This window comes from Rhyacophila brunnea, unplaced genomic scaffold, assembly GCF_057557595.1.
Source record: "Rhyacophila brunnea isolate RB1 unplaced genomic scaffold, BYU_Rbru_1.0 scaffold_10, whole genome shotgun sequence".
Taxonomy (NCBI): domain Eukaryota; kingdom Metazoa; phylum Arthropoda; class Insecta; order Trichoptera; family Rhyacophilidae; genus Rhyacophila; species Rhyacophila brunnea.
The window spans coordinates 8,862,318-8,881,722 of NW_028232752.1; the positions used below are offsets into that span (position 1 = coordinate 8,862,318).

The following is a 19,405-nucleotide window of genomic DNA, read 5'->3' on the forward strand; positions in this document are numbered from 1 at the left end:
AACCGTTTTCAACATTCTGAGGCATATCATCAATCACTTTCATTGCTTCGGCATAATTTTGGTTATCAATCTGCTTACTTTGAAGTACTGCAAAAAAGTCAGAGATTTTAATGGAATAAAATATATGTAAAAACTAAAATCAAAGAATAGTTTCGAAAAATAATATAAATGAGACTAATAATAATGGTACCTGTTGGTAATTGTTGTGGCAGACTTGATTTTACGGGTATAATTTGATATTTTTTGTGTTGTTTAGGTGTATCTGAAAACATAGTCATTGAGCATTGAACTTTCACATGTTATTTAAGGGCGGACATGCTCAGCGTAGGTCAAAATGGAGCTTTTATTGTATTTTCAAAGCATGATCCTGGACATTCCTTAAACGTTGTAGATAATCTATTTATATAATTTTTAAGCCTTATTATCCTTTATATTTATTTTAAACATTTGATGACTGCATAAAGTATTTTTATTACATAAAATAGTATTCTTTTAAACCTTTCGCTCTAATATTTTACAATATAGTCATATTTCAGTACATGCATGTGCAGTGGTGTTAAGATACCTTATTCTTAGGTCAATAATTATTACAAAGCAATCATTATTAGTAGGATGTTTATCACATTTGAACGGTCAAAGACATAGCTTATAATGAGTATCTTTAGAATTATCTTCAAATGTGTTAATCTTGCCCATTTTTTGAATAATAAAATACCTAATTCTTGTCAAATTTGAGATCACAGAGATTATCAATATGATTTTTTATGGTAAATATTTCACTATAATAATGTCAACATAAATTATACTAATGGTTTTATAAATGCGTTGAAAAATTAATAAATGTAAAAAATCTTAACACCACTGCACATGCATGTACTGAAATATTACTATATTCTAAAACATTAGAGCGAAAGGTTTAAAAGAATACTATTTTATGTAATAAAAATACTTTATGCAGTCATCAAATGTTTAAAATAAATATAAAGGATAATAAGGCTTCAAAATTATATAAATAGATTATCTACAACGTTTAAGGAATGTCCAGGATCATGCTTTGAAAATGCAATAAAAGCTCCATTTTGACCTACGCTGAGCATGTCCCCCCTTAACAAAATGTAGTAATAATTTTAAAAGGTACATAAAATAAGTCTTTACTTATGAGTCTTCGCTGTGGTGGCATATACCGGAACGGCTTTACCGGAGCAGCGTTATCCAAATTTTCGATACCATTTTGGTTTGCAATTGTTTTCATTTGAGATTCCAAAGCTTAAATAAAAACAAAAGTTACTCACAAAAGATCAAAATAGATATATAGCGAATTAAATTAATATACGGTTGTAAGGCATTTGGATGGAAATATAAGATTAATAGTATTATTTACCATTGGGGACTTGTGGCAAGTAATGAATTTGCTTCACAGGTTCAACATAACTACGATTTTGAGTTTGGTTTATAAGTAGGGTGTTTGGAAGCCCTGAAAAATTTTGAAAAAATAATTTTAGATAATCAACATTTTTTTAATTTACAACTAGGGAATAATAATATAATAAATTATTATTTTAAATATTGGGATCTTCGTGGTGATTTTGATCTTATATTAGGATAGTGGTTAGAGTTTTTTTTGGGTATTACCCAAAAGTTATTTATCATATTATTTTAAACTACACAAAAAGCCCTGTAAATGAAGAATAAGTTCTCTACAGGTCAAGAACTAGTAAAAACATTGTTTTAAAATTCATAAAGGTAAAAAAACCCATATTTACAAATGTAGGTACCTAGATCTTATTGCAAAAGGCAGCAGTATCTTTGTGCATTTTTAAAAGTTTTACTATTATTTTATAGTATTTATTGCACAATACATTTTGATTTTTATTTATATTTTTTGAGCCTGCATTACCCACAAGGCTTTTACTTTTTACCCTTATTTCGAATAATTTACTACCCTGGTTCCAGACACCTGTGTTAGTATGTAAATATATAGATTTAATAAATGACAATGAGATAACAAAAATAATGATTTATACCTGTTGAAAAATCCTTTTGCATTGGTTCAATATAATCACGATTTTTTATTTCTGGAAGGTTTTTTGAAGGTTCTGAAAAAAATATTAGACAAAGTTGCTAGCGATATGAAACATTTTACGTAAGAATAATCACATTATAATATAATAATAAAAAATACCTGTTAATGCTTGTTTTAGTATTTTGTGAACTGGCTTCACAGGAATCAGTTTTGGAATCCGGTACGTAACTTGGTTCTTTTGCATTTCTGAAATGAATTACAAATTAAAATAATAAAGATGATAATTATATACATAAGTAAAAGGTTTCCGTAATAAAAATATAAATGACTGGTACTTAAGGGTTTTTGCTGCGGCGAAAGAATCGGAATGATAATATCAGAGCCAGGACGACGGTTAATTTCGAATCTGATGAACTTGGATTGTGAATCTGTAAAACAAAGAATAAAATATTAATAATAAAACACTGCCTGTGATTTTTTTTTGTGATTATCAACTTTTTGATGTATTTTATAAAAATATATTCAAACTGTGGGGTTGCTGCCAAAAGTTGGTAAATCGATAATTTAGGTTTTTAGAGATAACAGCGGATTATGTGTCTACATATATATAAATATGTATGCCAGAAAAATTATTCAATGTCATGTGATATATAGAGCATGCACATAAAGCAAAAAGGACATGTCAAACTTCAAATTGAAATTACTCCATAACATGATTTAGAGACTTACCAATTTTTAGCATTAACCCCACAAAAAGTAATTTACATACCTTGTGACATTTCTTTTAGTTGTTGTAGGAAAAATGGTGTCGGCATTTTCTTCAAAGAGTTGTCCAAAATGTTCGCAGCAGGCAAATTTTTTTTTACAGCTAAAACAGAGAATAATACCTTTTTATTTACGATCCCATTATAGAAACATTATCTGTTGTTGAAAAAAACAAGTACCTAAATATTAATACTATCAACCGAAGGTACTTGATGGAATTTAAGTACCTAAATAGAAAAGAAATACTGTTAAACTAGGATAGAGATGCCAACATGCAATCTAAGACATAATTATTGTTAAATTTACATATCGCACAATTTAAATTAACACATACCCTGTGACACACGCTTGGTTCCTGGCGTAGTTTTCTGAATAGGTTTCAGAATACTTATCATTTGAGGGGCTGCCCGAGGCTTGGCGGGAGTTTGTTGCGAATCTACAATTATACCAATTTTGGATTAATTTAGTTTTGGACTATATTTGAAGAATAAATCCTTATTATACTGATTACTGACCATAATTTCTTTTATATGAGGATGTTAGCAATAAGTTCAATTAGAACATTGCCAAGGAAATATAAGTGAAATGTAATTGTTTTTTACCTGAATTTTGAGTAACAGGCTTTTCAGGAATATCATCATTTTGTTCATCTTCAGTTATTTTAAGCCGTAAACCTGAAAATCAATAAATCACAGTTAAAACATTGTTGTGTGAGCAAGATAGCAGGAAGAGTACACTAAATTATTATAATGATAATAAATCTTACTGTTTGACAATGAATCCAGAAACGAAAAATTTGGGAAGCTGGAATCGTCTGCCATTTGATCGTTTAATTCAGCCCCACTTTTTACTTGCTGGGCGTCTAAAACATTAATCACAATGAGCAAATATAATATTACACCCGTCGGAGGCAAAGGGTATTTAAAGGCTTCAGAGTATTTCGTTCACAATTCAAGCAACAATCTGTTATCAGACCCCAAGACCTGTTGTAGTCTTAAAATGAAAAAAAAATCTTTACTGCTATACATACCATTTGAGTCATCCGAGATATAAACTTGTCCCAATACTTGAAAGTTTCTATTCACTAAAAAAAAAAAAATATTTAGGTAAGACAAAAAATAACCATTACAATTGTAAATAATTACAAATTAAAATCAAAAAAATATGGTAAAATGTAAAGTTTAAATCATAATCTGAATTTAAAGTGGTTTCCAAACTGTATATTACTACGCCTCCCTTTTCTAAAAATCTAATCTTGGCGCCTCCCCCCTCCCCTTTATTTCATTATAATATTTTTAAATAGTCAAAAATGTATTCAATGGCGGCTGCTCCCTTAGGTCAATTGGTCAATGACCCTCCAAAAATAAATATCTTACAATCTATGTAGGTTATAATCTAAGATGTAGGTACATGTCTTATAATTATCAGCCAACTCGTCAACTCGGGACGCACGCTAACCGTGTGTATAAAATTTAAACAGAAGGAATCACGATCGGTCGCTGTATAGTGTATACCTTGGGTCATTTCAGAATTTTCCAGGATAAAATATTTCCAAATATTTCTCTTTCTCTCTCATTTTTTATATGTCAGATGGAGAGAAGCACAAAGCCCTTTTTTTTCCTTCATATTATTTTGTCGCCGCATTCGGCGTCATTTGGGTCATTGCCAAAAATGAAAGAGATGTATATTTTCAATGTGTCAAAATGAAGCAGTACTAGGGCCGCAAATGAATGTTTTAGTAAATATTCTTGTAAGAATGGAAAAAAAACTTGATTACAAAAATAAACAACGTTTTTCATGCGATGGATATGCTTGTTTATTAGCACAAAATGCTCTTTTTCTAGTAAACGGGATCGATATTTGGATTTCATTGCAGCTTCTGCAGAAAATCCCGTTTCTTAACAAAGTATTATATTATTCTTCACTTCGATTCAACCAAAATTGAACTTGGGTTTTTATTTCTATGAATTATCGCATGATAATTCTATTAATTTTTCCTTTTCAATAGTAGTCAATTGAAATTCATCATCATTCATTGACAAATGGATTGTATCATCGGCACATATCCTGAAGTGGGATCTTTCACGGGCCTACTTACCTATCGCTGAGATTAAGGGCAGTGTGGTGCTCTAAACTAGTGTTTCCTAAATTATACACATGAGTTATCATTTAAGTATATCAATCATCATATAGAAATTATATCAAATTGCAACACACAACCACATATTTAAAATATTTAAAAGCCCTGAAACAAAGTAGCTCCGCAGGCGACTTTTTTTTACTGTTAAAGTAAATTTGTGATGTGTTAATCTCACTTAGCTGATCGGACCCCCAGGCTTGAGCCCTGTCAGCCCTCCTGGGGGCCATAATTCTATATCCACGTGAACTTTGTAAAATCGAGATCTTATAAATAAAAAGTTGTGAAAAGTGTATTAGCAAACTATCCAAGTGGTTAGTGAATAGATTTTTGTTTGCTTCAATATATCCGGCGCAGAAACCATTTAAAAGTGGAAACATGACGAAATTATTTTTTTTGTAATTTTGATTTCCAAAGTTCCAATTTTTTATGAATGTCTTCACTTTGTCTTTTTAAATCGGTGAATGCATTAGTGGCCTTTGAATTGATTTATTCAGTCATTGTTTTAAAATTTCAACCAAATAGACAAGCTTAACAAAGTTATCGTTCCTAAACAAATTTGCCTCAAATTTCAATATTATGATTTGACCCTTTTATATTATTTTTTCACAAGATAACCAGCGCGCTTCACAATAGTATAGAAGCGCGGTTATTATAAAATTAGTCTCCATATCTTCAGACAGGTTTGCTAACAACCTTTTATGGGACTGTTTTTTTTATGTAGTTTATATCTAGCGGCCGTTTTATAAAATAAGCATTTGCAAACTGCCAACCTGTGGCTAGATTAGTGTTAAACTTTTCGCGCCTCCCTTTGTAATACTCCGCGCCTCCCAGTTTGGAAATCACTGATCTAAAACCGCTTCTAGACCAAGCAAGCGAATATTTGTTCTTCCCCCGCTCCAGCGAAATTTTTATGCTCGCTCAACAAAAAACGTTTACGTCAAGAGAATTTCGCTAGAGTGGGGGAAGAACATTCGCTCGCTTGGTCTAAATGCGGCTTAATGTTAGGCAAAAATTGTAAATAAAATTAAACTAACCCATCGACATTGGAGGAGTAGGCTTTATGGGTGTACCGAATTGTTTAGTGTATATTTTATCTCTCACATCTCTTTTCCTATGAGGTTTTTCTGGAAAAAAATAGATACTTAGTGATAATAAATAAATAAAATTACTTACTAACAATTCAATATTATTGTTAGCTCTAATTAAAAAACACTATCAATAACATTGCAAAATAATTGAGGAAATATGGACATATGATGTAATTTTATAGTTTAAGATTATAATTTAGGAGCTGTATAGAAGAGGGGCCCAAGTAAAATAGTTCTGCTGTGACTGTCTTTTTAGACATCTCGGTTCCTTCTTCACCATGTCACAAAAAAGTTATTTGAGAATAATAGTTGCAAGCAATGTTTTTAAACTCCATAATACGGGTTCGAGATGAAATATTACAAAATACATTATGTGATTAATTACTTATAGTGAACAAAAAAGGTTTAACACAAAATTGTCATAGAACAACTTCAAAAGAAGCCGTGTTTGTAGAGTATAGAAGGAATGTATTTAAGGTCGTTTAATTTCATCAATCAAAATCCTACTGACTATTATTCAATTATATACACACCAGCGTATCTATTCTATACACATGACTACTATCACCAGCTATCGAGGGTAGTATATCATATTTTTATATGGAGTATTATAATTGTTACAATTAGTTAGCCGTCTAAACAGTCAGAACTATCTATCTCGCTCTGAAAGTTAGCACAGCCAAGAGAGGTGCTTTTAAAACATGACACTTATTGTAACGTTTTGTTTTCAACCATGTACGATCCTAATAAGATCATATGGGCCTCCACAGAATTACACGATTACAATTTACATATTGTACAAAAATATAATATATATATAAAAAAAATATGAAAAACTACCCTCAATAGCCGCCGATAGCAGTCTTGTGTATAGAATAGATGCGTAGGACTATAAATTCGGATGTTTCAATGAAAAATTATAATCTAGCACTCATGGCTTTATAATAGCATTTTGGTTTTCTAGATAATAGTGTGATAAAAGTGGTACATACTCTGTGGCACAAAAGGCGTCGAACTATAAATGATAATTGGTTCAAGAGGGTTGACTATATCATCCCCCATTTCTGAAAAAGTACAAAAAATGGTTAATTGTTTGAAACATATTATTTTGTGTAAATTAAATAACAAGCAGATTATTTTGTCAGTTAAAAAATAAGGGATGGTTGTTAAACTTACCAGTTGTATAATTCCTGGGGTAATTGTAAGTTCCTTGTTGGAAAGGTGTAGTTGGAATTTTCCCTGGTATTAAAATATAATAATAAAAGCATTGTAAGTTTAAATAATAACACATAAAGCTAAATAGATTTTTTACTCATTCAGTTTCCATATAAATATTTGATTGATTGTCACGATCATTTATCAAATTATCATAATACCTGGTCGAACACTATTGGAGCCCAAAGAAATTTCCAAGCCTTGACGAACACTTTGAATTAACTTTTCTTCTTCATCATCTAGAAAAGAATATTTGTACTATATAACATAATGTATGTGATATTTATGAATACATATTTATTATGGCAATATATTATAATGGTGTTATTGAAATATTATATTATATGAAACAAATAATATTGAAGAATTAATTTTCACAATATGCATAAAATGAAATATATTACCTAATGTAAATGATTGGGTTGACCTTGCTCTTCGCTTTTTTGGTTTTATCTTGACCACAAAGCCATCATCGTTCTGTTTTTCCCCTGAAAAAAATTACGTTATTCATTTAATGTGAAAAAATAAACATCGTAAAAATGGTGTAAAATATTATGGAACAAATGTGGTATTAAAAAAACTTATTTCAAAATAACTAGAAAAAAGACCTAATGCAGACAATTATTTTTTTAACAATGGTTACTTTGGGTAAAAATAATTCATTCAATAACTGCTGATAAAACCGGGTTCAGTCAATGAATAATCGGATAAAATAGTTTACAATTGCATTAAAATATGTATAATAAATATGATGTGAATATTTTGCAAAAACAGTATTGAAATAAGCTCAGAACTCAACCAAAAAATATTTTACAATTTATTTTGGATTTTAGCTAGTATGAAACTAAAACAGCTGATGAATATTCAACAATTTTTATTGAAATGTACAAAAAGTAGATTATTTTCGTTGTTTATTTGACAATTTAATTTGGTTTCTAATCAAAAGAATCTTAACTTGAGAATTCAACCATTCATAGAAATTGATTTTCTGGTAGCTAAACAACAATGTAAAGTTGCCCCACGTTGGGCGCCAATTCGACATCATTGTTTATTGTCTTATGGCTACGAATTATCAATGAATTGTATGCAATGAATGTTTAATTGTATAATGTTTATTTTATTGTTTGCATTTTTCATAGATCGAAAGGTTTTGAGTGTTTCATCTCTGAAACGTGACTGCAATTTGACTAAACATCTATTTTTAATATTTTGCTTATTGTTTGTTTAATGCTTATCTCTATGATTAGTGAAAAAACCTGATATAACGTGACATAAAATAAATATATAATCAGAAAGTTGGGGAAATATAGTGGAAATGCCTTTGGAATAATTGTGAAAATAAAATTTTATATGCTACTGCTACTGTTGCCATGGCTTTTTAGATGAGTATTGATGAAGGAAATCTTCAGTTAGTACACCTACCTACAATAAAACGGAAGGAGCGGATTTAGAGTAATAATTGATGTCTTAAGCAAGCACATAAGAAAAATCATAACTGCTTACAAGGAAACTAAGATGTTTTTTTTTTATTGATGTCAGGCTACAAATCTATCTTCTATCAATATATAGTTCATCGAGTCATTTTGAAAATCTATCTGTAACTCCAAATGACCGTCAACATCAAAAAAATATAGAATTAACAAATAGTTTGTTTTCAAACAATGAAGTTTTACAATTTAAACGTCAATTCAAAAGTAATAAATAATTTTGTATGTAAAGAAACAATAAGTATTTCACTTTTCTTTGAATATATATTGTTCGCATAAACTTTTTGTGCATAATCATTATTACATTTAATAATCATAAAGTAGAATCTTACCTTCAGCATTTACATTCTTGTCAGACTTTTTACGAATATATCGTTTGTTAAAATTCAATATTTTATTCTGCCATTTTCGCTTTTTATTGGCTCGAGTCTTGGCATTCAAATCTGAATAATTAGGATCCAAAATTTTTGAAACCACCGCTCGGCCTTGTTTGTAGTTGTCTGAAACGTGTGAAAATGTTCAAATTAACATAAAGTCCTCTCGCTCTCAGCTGCTACAAAAAATATTAAGGCTATACTTCAGCTGGGGCACGGTCTAAACGATCGTGACTACGCGACGCAAAGATTGTGCAAATGACGCGTGCAGAGCAAAACATAATTTGTCATAAAAAGTCAACATGCGTCCATTTAATGTTATGTTTATTATTCAATTACTAATAATAATATATTCTTTGACATGTTTTCTTTTTCAAGTAAATGGGTAACGTTTTTTTAATCATCTTTACACGATTTAAGAATTAATTCCCCCGTCGCCATCACAAAACAAATTGACGTGTTCACAGCTTGACTTTCGCTCTCCGATTGGCAGCCAGTCCGAAATTTCGTCGCACCTATAGTTGAAAATTATTTGCCATTTCACTGAAGCATGCTCTTAAATACTTATTCCATTGTACCTGGGATGTATATAATTTTTAATAAAACACTATGAATACATGTGGGCATATTACATGTGGGAACAAAACGAATTGGGTTGGAGTTACGCTTGAGCATTGCGATGAGTATCCGATATACTTTTACAGTATCCAGCCTATGTGTATCCAACACTCAAGATATAGATGCGTAATACGTACCACAGTCAAGGAGAATTTTACGAACAAGGTATTTTCTCCAATTTTTTATGTCATGATCAACTTGCAACTCCGCAGCTGTAATGATGTCCAAAAACTCTGGTGGCCACCAGCAAAAAGTTGTGCCACCTTCTTGAAAGATCCATTTTTTTGGTATCAGTTCTGTGACGTTGCAAAGGGTTTTAGGATCCTCACAACACACAATACTGAAAGTCGCTTCAAGCCTCGCCATCTAAAAAAATATTTGTGTCTTTTGAAGCCATTAAGTTTGTTTTTGTTTTTTTAAGAAAACAACTTGCTTCTACAGTATCTGCTATAGGTATTATATCTTAGTAAATTATTTATGTATAAAATCTTCTATAAAACTTCTATCTGTTAATAATTTAAGGTTACGATCTTAAAAAAAAAACCGTGTAATATGGTGACGAAACTTAAAATTCTAGCACCCCTCGCAATAATTTATTCGGGCTCTTCCGTGGTATAAACTAATGTGCGTGAGCACACGTAACAGAAGTGAAACGAGAGACTGACAGGGTGGGCTAAAGATTTGTAGAGTATGTGAGATTATGTCATAACTTAATTTTAACGTCAAGTACGTTTATTAGCAACGTCGACAACAAAAGTGTCACGCTTATGTTAAACAATAATTATATTTTGGTGCGGGCGCAAAGATTCGATATAGTTGCTGACAAAAACCAAGATTTCCATGCCGGACCCGCCGCTTTACCAGTCGCGGCGACAAAACTAAGTGTTTATGACCTAAGTAAAAACTGAAACTAAGTGTTATTGACCTGGACGCAAACCACTAATAAAGACTTACATATTTTATTTGTTCAAACTAGAATTTGTAATTGGGATTTCTGTCGAGAAATAATGAGAAGAGTTTTTTTTTTTTTTAATTTCGAGATTCTCCTTTTTCAATAAATCATTTATCAAAATATCGTTAATTCGAGACAATATTATCAGGAATATTAAAAAAATGTGACATTCAGAATCAGCCGAAAGCGATTTTTTTTTGGGGAAAACACATTAAAAAATCCCTTGACTTCGATTCAGGACGGAATTACACAAATGCGTGGATGAAAAAGTTTGTCCGGATGAGCTCATGAAAAATGTCGGAATATCTCGTTATTCGTGGTTGATTTTGTTATCTGGAAGACTTAAAAAATATTACGACTTCGAATCTGTATGGAAATTAGTATTTTGAAGAATATTGACAATAAATGCTATTTCGTTACAAATGTCTCGAGAATTCTCGAGATCTCCAGAAATTAATGAACCCATTTAAAATTCTTGAGAATTTAAAAACTCTAGTTCTAACGGGAATGCTGATATTATCGTATATGTATTTGTTTATACAAAAATATATTGTAAATAGACCAGGTATATTTTTTTGTAACAAAAGAATGACGCACAATGTAGACATAAAAAAATAATTGTAAATAACAAAAAAAAAACCGAATAATAGGTAACAAATAATAGTACATTACTTCTAAATCAGGTATGGCCAATAAGTCGTGGTCGAATGCGGCATTATGTTGTTGTATGCTTTGTGATATTATATGTTTCTAGCTAAAGATTTTACATAAATTGAATATTTTGAATAAAAAACTGCAACGAAGAAATAAGATAATAATCAACATGGTTAGTACCTGCAATGCTTATAAAACCAATAGGCGTATAACCTTAATGAAAGATCTCTAAGCAAAAAGCTTTGATCACATTTCAAATAAATATGGATAGCAATTTACAAAAACATTCCTATTTCAATTTATTTTTGAAAAAAACCGACGTAGAAATTTTTAAAAAAATAACGATATTATTCAGCATCTACGCGTTTAAAACAGATTTAAATCTGAAACATATTGCAAGAAATACATCTGATTGTTTTCCATATTGAATGACACATACTGGTTAAAAACCATATGAATGTGATGTATGCTCATTTAAATATGTACACGCAAATATCTCACCTAAAAATACAAAATTAAACACACCGGTGAGAAATCATATAAATGCGATTAAAATCATTCATTTGCTCGCATCTCAGTATTTTAAAAATATATAAGTATGTAAAAAAACATATTCTGGCAAAAAACAATGTCAATGAATTTTCTTTCAGTTATTATGCGATTTGGTAGGTAAGCCCATGACATTTTTATAACATGTGGTTTTGTTTGGCTTAGATATAAGTTAGGAAAGGGTTAACTGTCAAACCGAGATGTGATACTGTACTCACTTTTTAAAATTCATGATCAATATAGTCTGATATAATATGATTCATAGTCACACTTGAACAACGCTACCAAATTATCGAAATTTATTATGACAATCAGTCATCAATTCGCGTAACTAACTTATGGACGATTTCGTGATTTCTTATGGCGCATATAACCGTTCATCTGAGCAAGCTATCTGTCGAACTATGGATAAATTTCGTACCACATACTCTATTAATCACAGTGGCGAAGGGTGACTTTTGAAAAGAGGTAGGCTGTGGAGATCAGAGAAAAAGAGCATACTTCTCAGGTATACTAACGGTAGATAAGAAAATAATACTAACGATATTATTACTGATGAATAGGTGCACACTAAAATCACAACGACACACTGAATCATTTTACAACTTACTGCCAGTTAAAAACGAATATTTGTCATATAAATTGTTGTGATAATACCTATCGAATATAAGTTTTTTTTGCTGTGTGCAAATCTAAATGAACCCTTGACCTTCCAGCTTTGATAATATATGATTATTTAACAAAAGTTAAACTCGAGAATGATATTCTTAAAATTCGGTCTGTCGTACTTATAACAATTTTCAAAATCAATCGGAACTAGACATTTATTAAATACTTATATATTTAAAGTACTGACAAATGACTCAGGGTACAAAATAAGATAATCTATCCACATTCAGAACACAATAAATCACTGAATTTTGTAAAACAAAATAAAACTTTACCACCGTGTTTGGAACAACAATCTGACTGAATTAAAATGATATAAATTATGTTTGTCTATGACTGAACTAATCTAAATAATAATCACGAGATACAATTATTTGTTATTTTTAAAAACAATTAATAATTATATCTGATTGAACCCAATAGACATTATTTTTGTAAATCATCTTATTTATTTATTATTTGCTTAAAGCGGCAGGCATAGACAATAAAATTTGCATAAAGAGTTGTAAGCGGTGTCTCGAACGCTTACCAAACGAGACAAAATTTGTAGACTTGCCTGAAGAGATGAGTCATCATAAGTATAGAAAAGAATTTTCTATTATGATGTCAATAATCGTCATTCAAAGAACAAAAACAGATGTCGCTACTCGCGTGTAATTTTTTGTTTGATTCTAAACTTGACTAATAAACAGTCGCCAAATTAAATTATGACCATAGATGACTCAATATTTTAAAATATTCCACATTTTATTAATGTATTTAAATTTGAAATAAATACTTGAAGATATAGTTTTCTTAAAGGTAGGCTTTAAATAATCGCTTAGTATGGAGCCTTCGCCACTGATAAATCAGTGCCCTGCAACCGGTGTGCGGCGAGACAATGGCTACGCGTGGCGCGGTGCATTGCTTCCAAAAAACGCCAATAATTTTGTATATTATACAATACCAAAAATGCGTACATGGCTGATAATATATTTGAGCACCTGTGGGTCTATTCTATACTTATCGAACACTAAATTGATAAATAGTATCAAACTTAGGGTAGGTTTGTATCAAAATATTAGCACTTATTGTAACAATTACACGAAGCTGGTTTTTATTGTTGCAATAAGTGCGATATTTTAACAGCACTTATCTTGCTGCTGTTAAAATATCGCACTTATTGCAACAATAAAAACCAGCTTCGTGTAGTTGTTACAATAAGTGCTAATATTTTGATACAAACCTACCCTAAGTTTGATAATATTTATCACTTTAGCGGTCGATAAGCATAGAATAGACCCACTGAATGAACTTAAAAAATGCAAGGTTGGAATGAAAATATATTGACATGCTCCGGTAAATTAGAATGGTTAAAAAATAAACTCGAACTTAGGCAGAAGGAGTTAAGACAACGATCTCTACAAATGTACCAAAGGACATACCAGTGGGTCTATTCTATACTTATCGAACACTAAATTGATAAATAGTATCAAACTTAGGGTAGGTTTGTATCAAAATATTAGCACTTATTGTAACAATTACACGAAGCCGGTTTTTATTGTTGCAATAAGTGCGATATTTTAACAGCAGCAAGATAGGTGCTGTTAAAATATAGCACTTATTGCAACAATAAAAACCGGCTTCGTGTAATTGTTACAATAAGTGCTAATATTTTGATACAAACCTACCCTAAGTTTGATAATATTTTTCACTTTATCACTTTAGCGGTCGATAAGCATAGAATAGACCCACAGGTCACGATTGAAAACAAGCAATTAATTTTGATCATTACATTCATACAATCAATACTAGATTCGATATCTTTTTGCAACCAATGCCGAAAACTCGAGTTTTCCTTAAAAATTCGAGAGGAATTTGTTAAATTGAGGAACGACGAGACGCTAAAACTGAACTTCGCCGATGTTCCATTGGATGTTTTTGGTTTCGATTAATAAAGAATATTCCCGGATTTCCGACAAGGCTATCGCAGTTCTGCTCCCATTTTCTACGACATATCTATGTGAGCAAGATTTTTCAACAATAGTTCTACTAAAAAGTGATAGGCAGTCGTGCTTAATGGTCCACGTGCGCCACGTAGGTCAAAATGGAGGTTTTATGGTATTTTCAGAGCATAACCCTGGACATTCCTTGAACGTTGTAGATAATCTATTTATATAATTTTGAAGCCTTATTATCCTTTATATTTATTTTAAACATTTGATGACTGCATAAAGTATTTTTGTTACATAAAATAGTATTCTTTTAAACCTCTCGCTCTAATGTTTTAGAATATAGTCATATTTCGGTACATCCATGTGCAGTGGTGTTAAGATTTTTTAGATTTATTAATTTTTAAATGAATTTATAGAACCATTGGTAAAATTGTTAACTATTTAAATACTAGAAATATTTACGATAAAAAAATATGTTTATAATCTCTGTGATCCCAAATGTGACAAGAATTATGCATATTATTATTCAAAAAATGGGCACGATTACCAGATTTGAAGATAATTCCAAAGATACTGATTATAAGCTATGTCTTTGACCATTCACGTGTGATAAACATCCTACAAATAATAATTGCTTTATAATAATTATTGACCTAAGAATATTTTTTTGAAATACGGCATTTCTATTGGCATTTCCCAGTGGCTAAGCTACAACATACGGCCGTAGCCATACATTGACAAACGATAACTGAAGTTGGGAGTAAGATCATGTTAACGCGCGTATTTGAACATGTACCGAACCGGAAAAAACTACTGCTGACTATTGCTGAAACAATTCTGTATTGACGCAAATAAATTCCCTGATGGCCTGAGCCGTAGCTTTTAAAGAATAAGAGACCAGGACGCACTGTTGAACGCATCCGCAATGTTCAGGAAAACTCGAAGGACATATTTATTGTAGGAATTTTCAGCAACGGCAATCACTTTCCTTATTAGTCCAGTCAATCTGTACTTTTTGGTTGCAAAAGGTTGGGTAGAAGATTTTTTTTCTTACTTGTATATATGATAATGAGTAAGAAAAAAACGAGTTTGCCAATTCGGATGACTTCGGCACAACTTTTGGAGGGCAAAAAACCGAAAAATTTTGGGCTCTTTTTTGGTTTTTCGCTTATATCTCAAAAACGGTCGGTCGTAGCAAAAATATTGTTATATACAATTTTAAAGCTTAACAAATTTCCAAAAAAAATTATACAATACATTTTTTCCTATCTCTGACCGTTTATGAGATATTTGCTGTTGAAAACAGTGTGTATTCGAAAACACGCGTTTTAGTAAAAATCAAACTTTAATGAGAAGAAATACCATTTTAAACTTAAGATCTTACAAATAAACAGTTTGGGGTTACAAACTAGACTATATGGTCAATGGGCCCAATGTTCCAGATGGTGCGTGGGAGTGGTAGAAAGGGACACATTCCAATATCCCACCAGTACAGCTGGTGCCACGACACGAATCAGTACCACTTTTGCTTTAGTTTAGTCTCAATCGCGCGCGCAGTTATGTTTATTCTTTACATGTGTATTGTGTTGGTGTGGATAAAATAATTTAACTTACCGAAGAAGAAGTAGGTGCACAGTAATATCTCTATCATAGTCTGTCCTCAAAATGGTCATAAATAAATTTGAAAAAGCCATGTGTTTGCTAGAAAATAATGTTCCCACTGCAAAGCTATGGTTACAGTATTTTCGAATGACAACGCTCATCAAACACTTTATTCAGACCGAACGAACTGAATGAATTGAACTGAACTAACACCTTATAGTTTGTCAATTTATGGTTACGGCCGTATGTTGTAGCTTAACCAGGTAAATGAAAAAAAAACGTATTACAAAAAAACACTACCTTATTCTTAGGTCAATAATTATTATAAAGCAATCATTATTTGTAGGATGTTTATCACACGTGAATGGTCAAAGACATAGCTTATAATGACTATCTTTAGAATTATCTTCAAATAATGTGTTAATCTTGCCCATTTTTTTGATAATAAAATGCACAATTCTTGTCAAATTTGGGATCACAGAGATTATCAATATAATTTTCTATCGTAAATATTTCACTATAATAATGTCGATATAAATTATACTGATGGTTTTATAAATGCGTTTAAAAATTAATAAATGTAAAAAATTGTAACACCACTGCACATTTATGTACTGAAATATGACTATATTCTAAAACATTAGAGCGAGAGGTTTAAAAGAATACTATTTTATGTAATAAAAATACTTTATGCAGTAATCAAATGTTTAAAATAAATATAAAGGATATTAAGGCTTCAAAATTATATAAATAGATTATCTACAACGTTTAAGGTATGTCCAGGATCATGCTTTTAAAATAGAACAAAATCTCCATTTGACCTACGCTGAGCATGTCCCCCCTTAACACTTATCTTGAATTGCGCAATTACTGTTCTTTTTAAAAAAAATATATTTTTCGGGATTTCGGCCTTAGGGATTTCAGCATTCGGGATTCCGGCCTTCGGGATTTCGACCCAAACCCCACCGTGACATGCACCTCAATATGGGTTGCGCTTTATTGTCATGATAGTTTAAAATAAGCACCATTGTCGACAGTAATTCCATGCACGTGCACAGGCGCTATAACGTTATTAGCAAAACTACAATAATCAATAGGCATTTAAGAATACTAAAATATATTTTTATAGTTAAAAAATAAACTTACGCATTTCAAAATCTATGTAAAATGTGTGTTATTTTTTACAGATTTTTATTCATAAATCATATTTTATGAATATTTTTTTGAAAAGGTAATAAAATTATTTTGGAAAATTTCATAGTTACTCTATGACTACATCTTCTTGACTACGTGTTAAAACTGTGAACTAACATGCTCCTTCCATTTTTAACCGCACTTCCATAATAAACTAACAAGCTCCTCCCATTTAGTCGACAACAGCGCCTTCCTTCACGTAGCCAAGAAAATGTTGTCGTACAATAGTAGGTTTTTCTTATTTAAAAAATATCGATTTTTATAAAAATGTGAATAATTTTCGGATGTGACAGTTTTTTTGAAGTTATACTGCTTTGGCGCGTTTGGGAAAACAGATCAGTGTATTTTTGGCGTGTGACGGAAGTTGCGCGCGCCGATGTAACACATAATTTATTATTATGATTATATTCATTTCGGTCTCAATGGTATATGCGCATGTGCATAGTGTCATCTAGTTAGTCGTTGAATACAACCAAGTAAACAGCACGTGTTGTAAACATAACCAATTTTGTGTCATAATAAATATATTATATGTTTATAAACAAATTTCTGGAGACTAACATTCTACACTGTTAATTTATATTCATAAAACTTTATTTATATTGAAGTGTATATTTATTTTTCATTGTAAAGATTATGTATCAAGATTTGAGGTTATATTTATGTAAGTATTATTTATGAGTAAAATTATATTTCAATAGATAAATAAATTATGTGAATGTCGAATCGATTATAACCGCTATATGACAAATATGAGTTTTGGTCCAATACAATAATTAAATTACAATTATCATATGCTACATGAGACACAGATGAATCGCGTACGTTTTCATCAACCTAATCCACTCTTATATTAATACTCAGGTAACGGCTTATTTTTTTTTGTTACGCCAAAGAAGTATAACTTCTAACGCGCGTACATAATACACACACCGATGTCATTATTATGCAATATCATTTTTGGGTCTTTTCCGATTTTCAAAATTATAGTAAATAGGACAAAATTAATGATAGGTAAGTGGGTTTTGAAAAAATGCTAAACCTAAAAGGCAACGCCCTAAAATAAAAATAAAAATATACCTATATAAAGGACGTATGGTTACCGTGTGTATAGATATCAATTTAGGATAGTACATAATATATTATCGTCCCTCATGTATAGGTTTTTTTTATATTTTTAATAGACAGGTAAATACTATAATAGCACTGGTTTCTAATATTTAAGACTCAGAAATTAATTAAGGGTTACATTTATTATGGTTTAGTCAATTTAGTGTGACGAGCTGAAAAGCCGAGCTGAAAGGCCTAGCAGAACGACTGGCAATCGCTGGCTGTTCCTACTAGTATTACCTAATAAATTGTTAATTTGTGTTATATGGAACCGAATAATCAATATATAATACATATTATAATGAATTATAATTGCAGAATGATACGGAAAATTCGTATAAAAATACACTATCTATAGATAATAATAACTAATACCATTGTAGTATTTACTGACGCAGTAACGTTTCTCCAAGTTAAGACTCTTTAAGGTTAGATACTACACAATAAATGTTTGCACCGTCTTTATAATATTATACTGTTTGATCACTGAAATTTTCATACCTTAATCGTAAAGTATTCACACCACATTAAAGACAAAAATTACACAAGCACGGAAGAGTGAGTAGATTTGACAGCCATTTATACACAGTCTATGAAATTGCGTATATTGTATTTACGGAGTTACATTACAACCAAGTTTTAGACGTATAAAAATGAGAAGTCACATATAAACAATACATACCGTTCCAATATAGGACGACGCTGCTTATTTGTTGATATTAACACGAATAAAACTGATATATTTTTAAATATAGCTTATAACGGCCATGCACGATCTGACATCCAGAAACGACCGAACAATATTAATGGACGCCGTCTGACAAATTAGTGATGGGGTAAATATTTATTCAATAGACTATTTTTTCCAAGTTGCAAATCATTCGATAATATTTTTTAAAAATTAAATTGGTATATAAGCCCATATTTTTATATTTTGTTAAAACCGTGGACTCCAACATTTTGCAGTTTAAGGTAAGTATTATGCGTCAATTACATTGAGCTACTTTAGGAGTTGCTTGTTGGCGAAATTA

The 19,405-nt window shown here is 30.9% G+C and overlaps 1 protein-coding gene across 22 annotated transcripts in view; it reads right to left on the reverse strand.

The window, feature by feature from the left end:
* Nucleotides 1–19,179, reverse strand: part of LOC147078862 (uncharacterized) — a 65,797-nt gene extending 46,618 nt beyond the window's left edge. For 12 of the 22 annotated variants that reach the window (XM_085950513.1, XM_085950505.1, XM_085950445.1 and 9 more), the window contains exons 1-20: nt 19,057–19,179; nt 9,848–10,076; nt 9,051–9,218; nt 7,636–7,719; nt 7,393–7,470; nt 7,193–7,255; nt 7,009–7,080; nt 5,963–6,052; nt 3,819–3,872; nt 3,555–3,650; nt 3,391–3,462; nt 3,123–3,224; nt 2,793–2,891; nt 2,359–2,451; nt 2,183–2,269; nt 2,025–2,096; nt 1,382–1,474; nt 1,156–1,266; nt 191–262; nt 4–87 (exon numbers count right to left, since the gene is read on the reverse strand). In XM_085950513.1, the coding sequence (XP_085806639.1) occupies nt 4–87; nt 191–262; nt 1,156–1,266; nt 1,382–1,474; nt 2,025–2,096; nt 2,183–2,269; nt 2,359–2,451; nt 2,793–2,891; nt 3,123–3,224; nt 3,391–3,462; nt 3,555–3,650; nt 3,819–3,872; nt 5,963–6,052; nt 7,009–7,080; nt 7,193–7,255; nt 7,393–7,470; nt 7,636–7,719; nt 9,051–9,218; nt 9,848–10,076 (1,819 nt within the window). In that variant the 5' untranslated portion in view covers nt 19,057–19,179. The remainder of the gene's footprint in view (nt 1–3; nt 88–190; nt 263–1,155; nt 1,267–1,381; nt 1,475–2,024; nt 2,097–2,182; nt 2,270–2,358; nt 2,452–2,792; nt 2,892–3,122; nt 3,225–3,390; nt 3,463–3,554; nt 3,651–3,818; nt 3,873–5,962; nt 6,053–7,008; nt 7,081–7,192; nt 7,256–7,392; nt 7,471–7,635; nt 7,720–9,050; nt 9,219–9,847; nt 10,077–19,056) is intronic. The other 10 variants (XM_085950563.1, XM_085950554.1, XM_085950529.1 and 7 more) reach the window with 3 other exon arrangements.
* Between the last annotated feature and the right edge of the window lie 226 nt (nt 19,180–19,405).